The sequence below is a fragment of the Rhinopithecus roxellana genome, chromosome 5 (genome assembly GCF_007565055.1).
Source record: "Rhinopithecus roxellana isolate Shanxi Qingling chromosome 5, ASM756505v1, whole genome shotgun sequence".
NCBI classification, from domain to species: Eukaryota; Metazoa; Chordata; class Mammalia; order Primates; family Cercopithecidae; genus Rhinopithecus; species Rhinopithecus roxellana.
In genome coordinates this window covers 108,289,711-108,304,646 of record NC_044553.1, presented here as the reverse complement: position 1 = coordinate 108,304,646, position 14,936 = coordinate 108,289,711, and the positions used below count along the sequence as shown (strand labels likewise).

General features: G+C 38.0%; 2 protein-coding genes across 6 annotated transcripts in view; both read right to left on the bottom strand.

Annotated features, from left to right (window-relative positions):
* Positions 1–14,936, bottom strand: part of LOC104679086 (golgin subfamily A member 6C-like) — a 1,122,834-nt gene that overhangs the window by 1,021,146 nt on the left and 86,752 nt on the right.
* Positions 1–14,936, bottom strand: part of LOC115897416 (elongation factor-like GTPase 1) — a 41,081-nt gene that overhangs the window by 22,572 nt on the left and 3,573 nt on the right. Inside the window, exon 4 of one of the 5 annotated variants that reach the window (XM_030929843.1) lies at positions 6,164–7,230. The exons of the other annotated variants lie outside the window; for them this stretch is intronic. Coding sequence (XP_030785703.1) covers positions 7,114–7,230 — 117 coding nt within the window. The 3' untranslated portion in view covers positions 6,164–7,113. Of the gene's footprint in view, positions 1–6,163; positions 7,231–14,936 lie in introns of those variants that run through there. 5 annotated transcript variants of the gene reach the window in all.

The following is a 14,936-nucleotide window of genomic DNA, read 5'->3' as shown; positions in this document are numbered from 1 at the left end:
AATATTGATGCAAAAACCCTCCACAAAATATGAGCAAATTGAATTCAGCAACACATTAAAGTTGGGGTGCAGTGTCCCAGGTTCACTCAACCCTTCCCCTTCTCCTCTCTGTGTGTGTCTACTTTGGCTGTGCTGCCTAGCGGCAGTGGCATTAGCAATGTTGGTGCGTGGGCCTCCCAGGAGAAGGGAGAAGTGAGTATGCCCTTCTTTTGCCTCCTGCCAGGCGTCTGCAGTCTGGCACCAGCTCTGGCCAGGTCTTCAAGCAAGAGACCTGGAGATGTTCTTTTCTAATTTCTGGATTGGGAAATGGAGGCAAATTCTGGGTACTAGAGTGAGAACTAAGATGAGGCTTGATCGGGGGAGTCTGGAGTCCCGAAATGCAGAGACCTGAAACCCTCTAGAGCGTGTAGGGAGCTGGGTGTGTGTTCAGTACAGTCACTTCTCTCTGTGCCTCAATGTCCCAGGTATTTTGGAGGGGCTGAGATCCTGGGAATTCCTGGAGCCTGGCTGCATGCCCTGGCCATCCTGATGCCCTTGTGTTCTCCATGGCAGGCCCACAAGGCCAAGGAGAATGGCTCTGACAGCTTCATGCATTCCATGGAACCACAGCTGGTGCAACAAATGGAGACCACCCAGAACCTGGTGGACTCCTACATGGCCATTGTCAACAAGACTGTGTGTAACCACATGGTTGGTCTCATGCCCAAGACCACCATGCATCTCATGATCAACAATGTGCATGCACTGCCTCATGGGGGCAGGGGGCTCCTGTGGCACTGGGGATGCAGGTGGCCATGTTGGAGTAGGGTAGCTGCTGACCAGCCCTATGGGATCAGGTCCAGGGAGAGTGGCACAGACCAGAGCTGTCCCATAGAAATATAACATGGGACTGAGCGGAGTGCCCCATGCCTGTAATCCCAGCACGTTGGGAGGTCAAGGCAAAAGGATCACTTGAGCCCAGGAGTTTGAGACCATGTTGGCAACACAGTGAGAACTGTCTCTACACAAAAACTTTAAAAATAGCTGGCCGTGGTGGTGGTACATGCCTGTAGTCCTAGCTACTTAACAGGCTAACGTTGGAGGATCACTTTGAGCCCAGGAGGTTGAGGCTGCAGTGAGCGGTGATCTCATCCACTGTACTCCAGCCTGCTGACAGAGCGAAATCCTATCTCCAAAAAATTTAAAACTGAGTAGACAGGTGTCCTGGTGGCATGATAGGACCTGGGTCCCCTCCTAGATTTGTGACCTTGGACAGGTGACTTTTCCTCTAGACCTCAGTGTCCCTATCTGAGTGAGAAAATGGCAGTGGGAGAAAAGGGCAGACCCCAACTCTACAAAGAAATACAAAAATTAGCCAGACATGGTGGCACATGCCTGTGGTCCCAGCTACTCAAGAGACTGAGGCAGGAGGATTATTTGAGTCCAGAAGGTCAAACCAGCAGTGAACTATGATCATGTCATTGCACTCCACAGCCAGTGTGGCAGTGAGAACTGTTTCAAAAATATTTTTTTATATTTTTTCAGAGGGAGTCTCACTCTGTCACCTAGGCTGGACTGCAGTGGCATGATCTCGGCTCACTGCAACCTCTGCCTCCCAGGTTCAAGCAATTCTCCTGACTCAGCCTCCCAAGTAGCTGGAATTACAGGCGACCACCACCACACCCAGCTAATTTTTGTATTTTTAGTAGAGTCAGGGTTTCACTATGTTGGCCATGCTGGTCTCAAACTCCTGATCTCAGGTGACCCACCTGCCTTGGCCTCCCAAAGTGCTGGGATTACAGGCATGAGCCACTGCACCTGACCTAAAAAAAAGTTTTTATTACAAAAATAAACTCCTATTTCTGAAATTCACTACTGATATGAAGTCACAAGGGACTATACCTTGCACTCTAGCAAACAACAACAACAGGCCAGATGAGCTGGAAAATAAAAAATATGTTTAACTCATCAGAAAGCTAAGGACACAAAGAAATCTGGGTTGGGTGCAGTGGTTTACGCCTGTAACCCCAGGACTTTGGGGCGCCGAGGCAGGCAGATCGCTTGAGCTCAGAAGTTGGCGATCAGCCTGGGCAACATGGCAAAACCCTGTCTCGACAAAAAATACAAAAATTAGCCGAGTGTGGTGGTACACGCCTGTAGTCCCAGCTGCTCAGGAGGCTGAGGTGGGAGGATCAGTTGAGCCAGGCAGGCAGAGATTGTAGTGAGCTGAGATCACTACAGGCTGTACTCCAAGCTGGGTAAGAGTGAGACCCTGTCTTAAAACAAAAATAAAAACCAAAGAAACCTAAATGATCCAAACTCCAGAAAGTGCCAACTCCTTCATAGGAGAGAAGAGACCCCCTAGCTGTTGTTATTCCTAGTTGAACTATGGTAGGAAGAGGAATACTACAGGGGGAGAAAAGAGAAACCTGTTGAAATTTAACAAAATTTTCACAACCCCTTGGAGGCTGGTTTGACATTAGAACCTAGAGGACCCAAATCCACAGAGGAAGGCTTCCCACCAATCTTACCCCTTAGATGATAACCAGGTACAGGACGGTGTAGTACACTAAAGTTGTGGATAATAGAAGGAAAGTTGAGAGAGCTTGACTTCTCCCAAGGGCTAAATACCCTTTAAAGATGAAAGGGGAGGCAGGATTGTTGTGAAATCCAACAGAGGCACTCTTGGAGGCTAAGTGGGGTCAGAAATGCTAAGAAACCCATCCCCTAGGCATTGTGGACATTCCTCTACAAAAGGGCAGGGCACGCACGAGAGCTGAGAAAAATATCTTTCTGTCCTCAGCTCATTGATAAAAAAAAATCCTGGCAGCAAGGTTGTAAAGCAGGGAAAGATCTCCCACGTTGATAAAAGCTGGTGGCTTAGCTATGAAGCAAAATAAGATCTCTGGAATCTTGCCAATGCCCAAAACTCAGACCCTGGTGATATGAGACTTCTGATTCTACCTTCATTCAAAATACTTGAAGCTAGAGGTAAACTGAATCAAACTAAACTAAAACTGCAATGAAGCCCCAATCTAGAATTCATATACATCACATTGAGCCACCATTCAAGTGGCCTAAAAAAAAATACAAAGGACATGCCCTGTTTTGGAAGTAAATATTTGCTTCAATTTCTTTTTTTTTCCAACATAAAACGTCCATCATCCAATCAAATATACAAGTCATACAAAAGCAAGAAAATAAGATTCATGGTAAGGGAGAGGAAGGGCTCAACAGAAGCAGAACTAGATGTTGAATTATCAGTTTGGATCTTTAAAATAACTGATACAAGGAAAAAAAACAATAAAATAACTGATTAAAATGCTAAAAAGTAGAGTGGAAAATGTGGAAAACATGAATGAAGAAATAGGAAATTTCAGCAGAAAATGGTAACTATACAAATATAATGAAATGCTAGAAATAAAAATATTAGAAAAAAATTAAAAATAATTCAGTGCAACTATGTATTCATAAATAACTAAAAACTAAAAAATTTTAAATGGAGAATTCAATAGACAAGTTTAACAGGTTAACATTGGAAAGCATCAAAAAACTTAAAGATGGTTAAATGGAAAGTATCCAAACTGAAAACAAAAAGAAAACAGGGCAGGGGAAAAATCACCTGAGATCTGTAGGTTTATATCAAATCATCTAATATACATGTAACTAGAATCTCCAAAGAGGAGAAGCAAGAAAGTATGAGACAAGAGAAAAATGTAAACATATAATGGCCAAGAAAGAACCAGTATTAATGGAAGACATCAACATAGATCCAAGAAGTTCAGTAAACTCTATAAAAAGAAAAACATCCCTAGACATATCCTAGTCAATCTACTGAAAAGTAAATATAATGCACAGATGCAGCCATTGAGAACAACCACACATTATGGAAAGGGAAATAAAAATTAAAATGATGAATGACTTCTCACCAGAAACAAATGAGGCCTGAGTACAATAAAAATAACTTCTTTAAAATACCGAAAGAAGAAATAAAAGGTCAACATAGAGTCCTATATCCAACTAAAATACCCCTCGAAAATAAAAGTAAGGACATTCTCTGATAGACAAAAGCTGAGATCATTCCATGAGAATGTCTATTTGCCCAAGAAGGCCCACAAGAAGTGCCCTACAAATGCTGGTTATTATTTTACGCTGTACTTCTCTGAGAAAATGATGTGACGTACAGAGGTGGGAGTACACATAGCAAGGAAGTCTCACACCTCTAATCCCAGCACTTTGGGAGGCCAAGGCAGGAGGAGTGCTTCAGGCCAGGAGTTTGACACCATCATGGACAACACAGCAAGACCTACAAAAAATTTCTTACATTTGCCTGGTGTGGTGACATGCACCTGAAGACACAGCTACTCAGGAGGCTGAGGTAGGAGGGTCGCTTGAGTCCAGGAGCTCAAGGCTGCAGTGAGCTATGATCGAGTCATTGCACTCCAGCCTGGCAGCCTGAGCAACAGAGTAAGACTGTCTCTAAAACAACAACAGCAAAACTGTCCATGGGCTGGATCTGGCCCATGGGCCCCACTTGTTTTCCAACCCCTATAATATATCAACTTAACAAAATAAAAAAGAGAAATACGTAATAATCTTATTAGAAGCTAAAAATGCAACTCACAAAATTTAAAAACCCTGCCTAATAAAAACTCAACAAACTAGGAATAGAAAGGAACTTCTTTGGGCTGGTCTATGAAAAACTTACAGTTAACATTATACTTAGTGATGAAACATTAAGACCTTTATCCCTAAGATTGAGAGAACAAGGAAAGGTGTCTGCTCTCACCACACATTAAACATTGCACTAGATATTGTAGCCAGTGCAGAAAGGCAAAAAAAAAAAAAAAAAAAAAAAAGAAAAGTCATAAAATCAGAAAATCAGAAAAAGAAGTAAAAACATTATTTGCAGACTAGACTGCTGTGTATGTATTTAATATAAAATTGTATGGAATATACAAGAACTATTTCTAGAATAAATGAATTTATCAAGTTGGCATGATTGAAGATTAGCATACAAAAATCAGCCAGGCATACTGGCACATGACTAAAGTCCCAGCTACTTGGGTGGCTGAGGCAGGAGAATCCCTTGAGCTCAGGAGTTTGAGACCAACCTGGGCAACATAGCAAGACTCAACTCTAAACAAACAAAAAATCGATTGTATTTCTAGATGCTAGCAACAAACAACTTAAAAATGAAAATTAGCTGGGCACAGTGGCTGATGCCTGTAATCCCAGCACTTTGGGGGGCCAAGATGGGCAGATCACGAGGTCAGAAGATCAAGACCAGCCTGACCAACATGATGAAGCCTTGTCTCTACTAAAACTACAAAAATTTGCCGGGCATGGTGCTGCATTCCTGTAATCCCAGCTACTCAAGAGGCTGAGGCAGAAGAATCGCTTGAACCTGGGAGGCAGAGGTTGCAGTGAACCGAGATCATGCCACTGCTTTCCAGCCTACCCCAACAAAAATAAAACTCCATCTCAAAACAAAAAGAAAGAAAATTAAAAATATTTAAAAAATCAAATGCTTAAGAAAAAGTCTAATGTAAGATATGCAAGTCTTATGCAAGGGAAGCTACAAAACATTGCTGAGAAAAAAATTAATACCTAAATAAATGACAAGACATAGTATGTTCATGGATTAGCTGACTCAATACTATTAAAATTTTCATTCTAAATGGACATATAGACTCAACAAAACCCCATATCAAGATTCTAGCAGTTTATTTTTTGTTTTTGTTTTTTTTAGACAGGGTCTTGCTGTCACACAAGCTGGAATGCAGTGTCATGAACACAGCTCACCCAGCACAGCTAAGTTTGAAAAACAAGATGAGCTAATTCTAAAACTTTTATGACAAAGAATCGAGAATAACCAAAGCAATCTTGAAAAAGAACAAAAGGGAAGGATTTACTAGTTTAAAGACTTACTAGAAACAACTGTATATCCATGCTGAAAAAAACTAAACCTCATTCTGTTCACAAAAATTGATTTGAGATAGATCACAGACCTAAATATAAAATCCCAAACCATAAAACATATAGAAGAAAATATGTTCTTTGTGACTTAGAGGTCATAAACCCACAAAATAAAAAACTGATAAAGTCGATTTTATCAAAAAAATTTGTTCATAAAAAGATCCCAATAAGTGAATACAGAGTCTTTAAAAAAATCATAGCATATCTATCCATCAAAGGATTTATACCCAGAATACAAATAATACCTACAATAAAAAGACTTCCAACTTTAAAATGAGAAAAGACATGAAAGACACTCCATGAAAGATATACAAGCGAAAAATAAGCATACGAAAAAGTGCTCAACATCATTAATCATCAGGGAAATGTAAATTAAAATCAGTTATTACATATGTGCTAAAATGGCTAATATAAAAAACACTGACAATGTAAATGTTGACAGACATGTAAAGCAACTGCAACTCTCATACATCACTGATGGGAGTACAAAATGGTGAAACCACTTTGGAGAACAAGAGGGCAGTTTCTAATAAACATGGACTTACCATATGACCCAGTAATTTTCTACTGTTATTTATCCAAGAGAGATGAAAACGTATATCCACAAAAAACAAAAACAAAAGTCTGTGTAAGAACATCGATAGCATCCTTATTCATAACTGCCCCAAACTGGAAACAACCTAGAAGTCCTTCACTAGGAAAATGAATAAACAAATTGTGGTATATTTACAGAATGAAATACTACTCAGCAATAAAGAGCAATGTCCTGGTACATACAATATGGATGTCTTTAAAGCATTATCAGTGAAAGAAGCCAGATGCAAAAGAGTACATTATAATATTATGCCATTTATATGTAATCCAAAAGCAGGTAAAGCAAATCTTTAGTGATAAAAATCAGGAAGTGATCACTGGAGTGGGGAGGTGCTCAGGGGTGATTTAAAGGTACTTGAGAACTTTCTGGGTGAATTTTAATGTTTTATGTCTTCTATTGGTAGTTACTACACAGACGTATACAACTGTCAAAACATCAAACTTAACACTTAAAATGTGTGCATTTCGTACTAATATTAATTTCTATATATCAATTTAAAATAAAGGTGAGCAGTGGATTCCTATTCCAGGAGTGTTTGTCTCCGATTCTTCACTGGCCTGTTATCTGTTTGCTTCAGTGAGATTTTGGGGCTCCAATCTATTCAGGGCTAGGCCCTTGATTATGGAATTTATCTTGAAGGGCACAGAATCCAGTGTCCCAGAGACAGCATTTAGAATCTGTGAAGCAATTTTGTGGAAACAACAGTCATTTATTTCCATTGGTTAGTGAGCAACCACTTGAGCATTGTAAGGCACACACTTGTACACGGACTTCCTTAAAGTACAGCACTTAACCTACTTTGTTGCAATGTAGTCAAAATGGAGTAAAAATTAATTATTCAAAGGCATGCAGAACACTATCACCTTTTATTAATCCCATTCTCTAGCATTTGCTGCCCTGACCTTTACAACACTCCAAATTAGTACTAGGACTTTTGGATACAAAATCATTTCCTATCCACAGCAGACATCTTTTCCAAAGCAGGTAGACACTCAGATCATTCTTCCTTATTAGAAAACTCTTTAGTGCTTTCCCTAGTTAGATAGAAACAAACCACAAGTCTGGGTATGTGGTAGGAATTTATTAACAAGCAAACATCTTTGTTCATACCAGGAAGACCAGCAATTAGATTATAAATGACTTGAGAGCAAGTGCAAGAACTTAACAATTTTAGATCATTCCATGAGAATGTCTATTTGCCCAAGAAGGCCCACAAGAAGTGCCCTACAAATGCTGGTTATTATTTTACACTGTACTTCCTCTGAGAAAATGATGTGATGTACAGAGGTGGGAGTACACATAGCAAGGAAGTCTCCCTGTAAAACGAAGCTGGGAAATTCAAGTAATGGTGTTTTTGGATAAGATCCCTAAGAAAACTTAGGACAAAATCCTGCTGTGCGTGTATTTGCTCAGTCCTCAGAAATCCCACTTGGCCAACTGACTCCAGAGAGCTACAGCCTCACTGCACAAGCCTCAGATTCATAATTCTAAGTACAGCCATTTAATGTGCACTGAACTGGCTTATAGGGCACTACTCTGTTGTTATACAGAAACAAATTTTAGCTATCAGAAGGAAATCTGAAATCTATAGAAACATTTTCAGCCTAAAAAGCTTTCTGGGGGATAAACTGTCTACTATAGATAGTTGGTTTTGTATTTCTTCTTCTTTCTTCTTTCCTCTTCCTCTTTCTCTTTCTTCCTTCCTCCTTTCTCCTTCCTCCTTCTTCCTCCTTCCTCCTTCTCCTTCTTCTTCTTCTTCTTTTCTTTTTTTGACAGAGTCTCACTCTGTCTCCCAGGCTGGAGGGTGGTGGCGTAATCTCGGCTCACTGCAACTTCCACCTCCCGGGTTCAAGAGATTCTCCTGCCTCAGCCTCCTGAGTAGCTGGGATTACAGGCATGTGCCACTATGCCCGGCTAATTTTTGTATTTTTAATAGAGACGGGGTTTCATTGTGTTGGCCAGGCTAGTCTCGAACTCCTGACCTTATGATCCACCCACCTTGGCCTCCCAAAGTGCTGGGATTACAAGGCATGAGTCACCATGCCCGGCCTGGTTTTATATTTCTATAATCACCCTCCAAATTCTCATTCTGAAAGAAACTTGAATACTCCATGGATAAAGGCAGGTGACTTGGAGTAAATTACACCTTTAAACAGGTGTAATCAGTGAAGAGGGTTTCGCAGGTGCCAAATAAGACATAAACGGTTACTGAGGAAATATTAAGTATATAAAGTCAATGTCAGCTGGGCATGGTGGCTTGCACCTATAGTCCCAGGTACTCAGGAGGCTGTGGCAGGAAGATGGCTTGAGTCCTGGAGTTCATGGCAATAGTGCACCCGAATTGTGCCTGTGAAGAGCCATTATACTCCAGCCTGGGCAACACAGTGAGACCCCACCTCTAAAAAAATAGTAATTTTTTTAAAAGCCCATGTCATCAGATCAAAGTAAGTAAGGTTGAACTTCTGGAAAGGGTTTGGAAATGCAGGGGTGGCTTGCTTAATTCATTAAAATGCTAGGGTCACTCTCAAATGTGAGCAGAAAAAAGGAATACTTTGAGTACTTCTGAACAGTGTATCTGAGATCACCAACAAAAGAGGCATTTGTTTTGAAGAGATGAGCCAAGATAAGAATTAAGTTTCCAGGGCAATCTTAGGTTGGAAGTCCCCTAATCAGTCTATATATAATTTTAGCAGGTGCTTTTGGTGACTGAGAAGCAGATACAGACTACACAAATGGAAAAGCATTCTATGATCATGGATAGGAAGATTCAATATCATTAAAATGTCATACTACACAAAGCAATCTACAAATTACCAATATCTTTTTTTTTTTTGCAGAATTAGAGAAAAACTATTCTAAAATTTATATGGAACCCAAAAAGAGCCTGAATAGCCAAGGCAATCGTAAACCAAAAGAATAAAGCCAGAGGCATTACATCTTCTGACTTCAACCTACACTAAACTAAACTAAAGAACTAAAAGTAGAATTACCATTCAAACAAGCAATCCCATCACTGACTACATAACCAAAGGAAAATAAATCCTTCTGTCTGCACTTGTATGTTCATCGTAGCACTTTTCACAATAGCAAAGGCATGGAATCAACACAGATGCCCATCAATGGTGAATCATATAAAGAAAATGCAATGTATATATACCATGGAATACTGTGCAGCCATAAAAAATGAAATCATGTTATTTTTGAGAACAAGTATACAACTGGAGGTCATTATTCTAAGCAATTTAACACAGAAACAGAAAACCAAATAGTGCATGTTCACACTTGTAAGTGGGAGCTAAACATTAGGTATACATGGACACAAAGACGGAAACAATAAACACTGGAGATACCAAAAGAAGAGAGGGAGGGGAGCATGCAAAGGATGAACAACTACCTGTTGGGTACTGTGTTCACCAATCGGATGACGGAATCATTAGAAGCCTAAACCTCAGCATCACGTAATATACCCAAGTAACAAACCTTCACATATAATCCCTGAATCTGAAATTCAAATAAATGAAATAAATGGTATTGGGAAAACTAAGTATCCACATATGAAGGAACGAAACTGAAGTCTTATTCTATAAATAAAAATCAATTCAAAGTGAATTGAAGTCTTAAACACAAGACCTGAAACCATAAAATTCCTAGAAGAAAACATGGAAAATTTCCTTGACTTTGACCTTGCCATTGGTGTTTTGTATATGACTCCCAAAACACAGGTAACAAAAGTAAAAATAGACAAATGGGTTCAACTAAACTACAAAGTTTCTGTACAGCAAGGAAACAATCAACACAAAATTGGAACCTATGAATTGGTAGAAAATATGAGCAAACCATGTATCACATAAGGGGTTAATATTTAAAATAATAAGAAACTTAATAGCAAAAAAAAGGTGCATTAAAAAATGACCAAAGCACCTGAATAAACATTTTTCCAAAGAAGACATACAAATGTTCAATACATATATGAAAAGATACTCAACATCACCAATCACCAGATAAATGCAAATCAAAACCACAATGAGATATCATCTCACACCTGTTAGGATGTCTATTATAGGAAAGATAAAAGATAGCAAGTGTTGGTGAGGATGTAGAAAAAAAGGAATCCTTGTACCCTGTTGGTTTGAATGTAAATTGGTACAGCCATATGGAAAACAACACGAAGTTTTCTCAAAAAATTAAACATCGAACTTTCATGTGATCCAGCAACTTCTCTAGTGTATACTCAAAGGAAAGGAAATCAGTATCTTGAAGAAATATCTCCACTCTTATTTACTGCAGCATTATTCACAATAACCTAGATAAGAAACAACCTAAATGTGCATCAATCAATGAATGGATAAATTATGATGTGTAAATATATGTATGAATATATATATATACACTACACATATATTCCATTATATATTATGTAATAATATACATAATAATGTATAAATCTAAAAGAGTTGAATACATAGAAGCAGAGGGTAGAATGATGGTTACCGGGGCAGAGAAGTGGAGGAAATGGGGAAATATCGGGCAAGAGGTATAAAGTTGAATTTGTATAGGATGAATAAATCTAGAGATCTAATGTACAGCATCATGACTATAGTTGATAATACTGTACTGTATACTGGAAATTTCCTGAGAATAGATTTCAGGTGCTCACCACACACAGACACACACACATGCATACACACACACACACACATGCACACACACACACAAAGGTTACTGTGAGGAGATGGATATGTTTTTCACTTTACTAAAGTAATCATTTTACTGTGCGTGTATACACATGTTAAAAATCATGTACATTTTAAATATATACAATGTTTATTTAAAAATAAAATTGACTATATAAAAGGAAACTTTATAATTGAGAATTTAAAAAGCAATAGCATGAAAAACGAAATTGGTATACTAGACACCAATATGAGACATCATCAGGGGAAGACACTATTCAGAAGAAAATTAGTGGAACAAACAGCGCTTCAAGAATTTAAACTTGGTAAGTTATCACTTCAGGCCAGGCTAAGAATGCATCAGAGACTAGTAAGCATTGATATGTAAAAAGAGGAGGGATATTCTAAAAACTGGAATGAAATGAGTAAAAAAAAGCATAGAACCAGAAAAATGAAACATTATTCAGTAGACACGGTGAGGATCAGAAGTTTTCAGGGATGAGAGACTGGGGTGTAATTCTATAAAGGTAAATTGAGATCAGTTTGGGAAGACCCTTGATTGCCAGACTGAGGGCCTTGACATAAGTATAGATTTTTAAAAATCTTCTTTTAAGGGCACCAGACAGTTGTAGAAGCAAAACACTAAAATTTCAGAGAGATAGGAGCCCTTCCTCAGTGAATTGATATGGCCAGCCATTTACTTCTCTGGGAACACTTGTCAAGTCTAGGCCTATGCTGAGGATTGAGCTTGGCATAAACAGAGAAACTCTAGTAGGGGAAAGAGAAAGCAGTGGAACACTTGAATGTGGGCTGCTAGGACTAGCAAATCTAGAAGAGCCCCAGATACATAGCTGCTTTTCAATGTAAGACATTCACTGAGTGTTTGAAGGGGAGAGGGTATGGTGTGCTAGAAGACTGAGCCAGAAAAATCCCACAGGAATATCCCACAGTCTTATTTGGGAGTAAATGCTTAGGAGAGAGTTCCACCAGAATGAGGGCCTTACTACAAACACACCTCGAGTCTTGTTCTTGAGACATTTGAAACTAGAATAAGACTATGTCTAACTAAAGGTACCACTGAGCACTGATCTAGCTCAGATTTTGGCAAGAATGAAGTGTTCTCCCCCGTGTTCTAACATAGGAAAGAGTAAATTGTCTCCTGTTGAAAATAACATAGATTCTAGTTTTTATGATTCTCTTACACACAACATTCAGCATATAGTAAAATGTTATGAGGCCTATGAAGAATCAGGAGATATTTGAAGAGATAATGGTCAAGACTTTTCCAAAATTGAAAGAATCAGCCCACAGATTCAAGAAGCTCAGCAAACTCCAAAATAAACACATAGGAAACCACCCTAAACAACTATTGTCAAACTTCTGAAAACCAAATAAAGATAAAGTATTAAGAGTAGCAAGAGAAAAACTGTACATTATCTACAAAAAGAAAAAGTTATATCTGACTTTTAAACAGAATGACACGTGACTTTTCAACAGAAACTATGGAAGTTAAATGACAATGAAATGACACTTTAAAGTGCTAAAGGTGCGAGAAGGATCTAGAATTTTAAAGCCAGCAAATCTGAGAACTGTATATCTAGTAAAAATAGCTTTGAAAAATTAAAGCAAAGTAAAAATGTTTTCAGACAAAAAAAGAAAAAGCTGAGATACCTACTACAAAAAGCATTAAAGGAAATTCTTCAGTTAAAAGAAAACTTCTTCCAGATAGAAGCATGAAATGCAGGAAGGGATGAAATACATAGAAAGAGCAAATAGGTGTGTAAGTATAAAAGAATATTGACAACATAAAGTCAAAATTACTATATTATGCTTTTACACAAGTATAAAAGTAAAATATGTTAGAACAGTAGTACAAAAGGCAAGAGGATTTAAACAGAATTAAATCGCTTACAGGTTCTTCCATGCTAGTATTGGTAAAAATATCCATTTCAATTTGAGCCAGAAAAATCTCATAATAGGTCCAAAAATTCATTTTTATTTTTAAAATATAGAAAGTCAAAATTCTAATAGTAAAGTGGAATAATACAAATGCCATTTATTAATGCAAAATAAGGCAGGAAATAAGGGGTATGGGAACAAAGAAGGGAAAAATCAAAAGCAAATAGCAATACAGTGAACTTAAGCCCAGCTAGATCATTACACTAAGTGTAAATGAACAAAATATTGTGATTAAAACTCAAAGATTGATTTTTCACACATTGAATATATATTATTTTTAAAAATATGCCAATAATTAACAACTTACTTAAAATGAATAACTTTTTTTTGAAAAATACAATTTACCAAAAGTAACCCAAGAAGAAATAAAAAGTCAAAATAGCCCTGTATCTGTAAAGGAATTTGAATTTGTAGAATTCAAGGTGTAATTTTAAACCTCACCATAAAGAAATCCAGAATTTTCAGATTCTGTGTATGATGCAGAATGCCAGAAATACTATGTTCCCTACATAACAATAAGAATAAGCCAGATAATCTACAAAATCATAAATGTGTATGAATCCTTTAGAAAGTTGAGATCACAGGTTAACCAATTAGCCTGACATTTAGGGAAAAACAACTTCCACCCAGTTGAGAGAGGAGGCAAGCACTGTTTCACCCAAAGCAGGGCATGGAATGAGACTAGCTGTTACACAAGTGTATAAAATAATTCATTATATCTTTAACTAATTGCTAAAGACTTGAGTATGAGCTACTGTGAGAGTATAGAAGCTCTGAAAACTTCAGACACTAAAGGGGGATTCCAAAACGACTCATAGACACTTTCCTATGGATGTTCACTGTGTGATCATCAGAAAGATTGGGAGAAAGGCTGGAGACCACAGAAAGTTTCCTTTATAGTGCAGGCATGCAGAAAAGAATGGTTGTTGTTGCAAAAGAAAAAAAAAGCAGGAAGCTGCATTTGAATACCTCTAACCTACAGAACAAAAGCATTAATCCACTGCAGGAGAGGCATCACTCTGACAACCCTAGTGAATAGGTGAAGATGTATTGCAACTTGATGAAAGATAAAGGAAAAACAACAACAAGAAGCAAAATAAAACTAAACCTTGAACATGAAGAAAGAACAGGAAACTGTCTTGGGACCAACAATTAGAGACCTACTACATCAAGTGAAGGGGCAGGTGCTCTGCCAGAGCCCTGCTTCTGAGACCCAGGGGCACAGGGCCTGCCTAAGACTGAAACTGGACCAGGACAACAGAGAAACCACTACATATCCACCTTCCACTTCCCAAACAATATCCTAAGCTTCAAATATACAAAGCAAAAACTTATAGTACTAACATAAGAAATAAAAAATATGCATTTGTAGTTGGAGACTTCAACATTCTCTTTAAGTAATCTATAGAACATAGACGGGAAATGAATAAGGATATGAAAACCTGAACAAAACTATCAACGATGTTGTCCAAACTGACATTTGTCAAGCACTTCTGCCAACAGTAACAGAATACACATTCTTTTCAAGTGCACACGAAAGCTTCATCCAGATAAACTATATTCAGAGTCATAAAACAAACCTTAACAAATATAAAAGAATTGAAATCATGCAATGTGTGTTTTTGATCATAACAGAATTAAATTAGACATCAATAATAGAAAAAAAGGTGGAAAATACCCAAATATTTGGAAGTTAAACAGCAAATTCCTAAATAACTAGTGGTTTTAAGCAAAAGTAACAAAAGAAATTA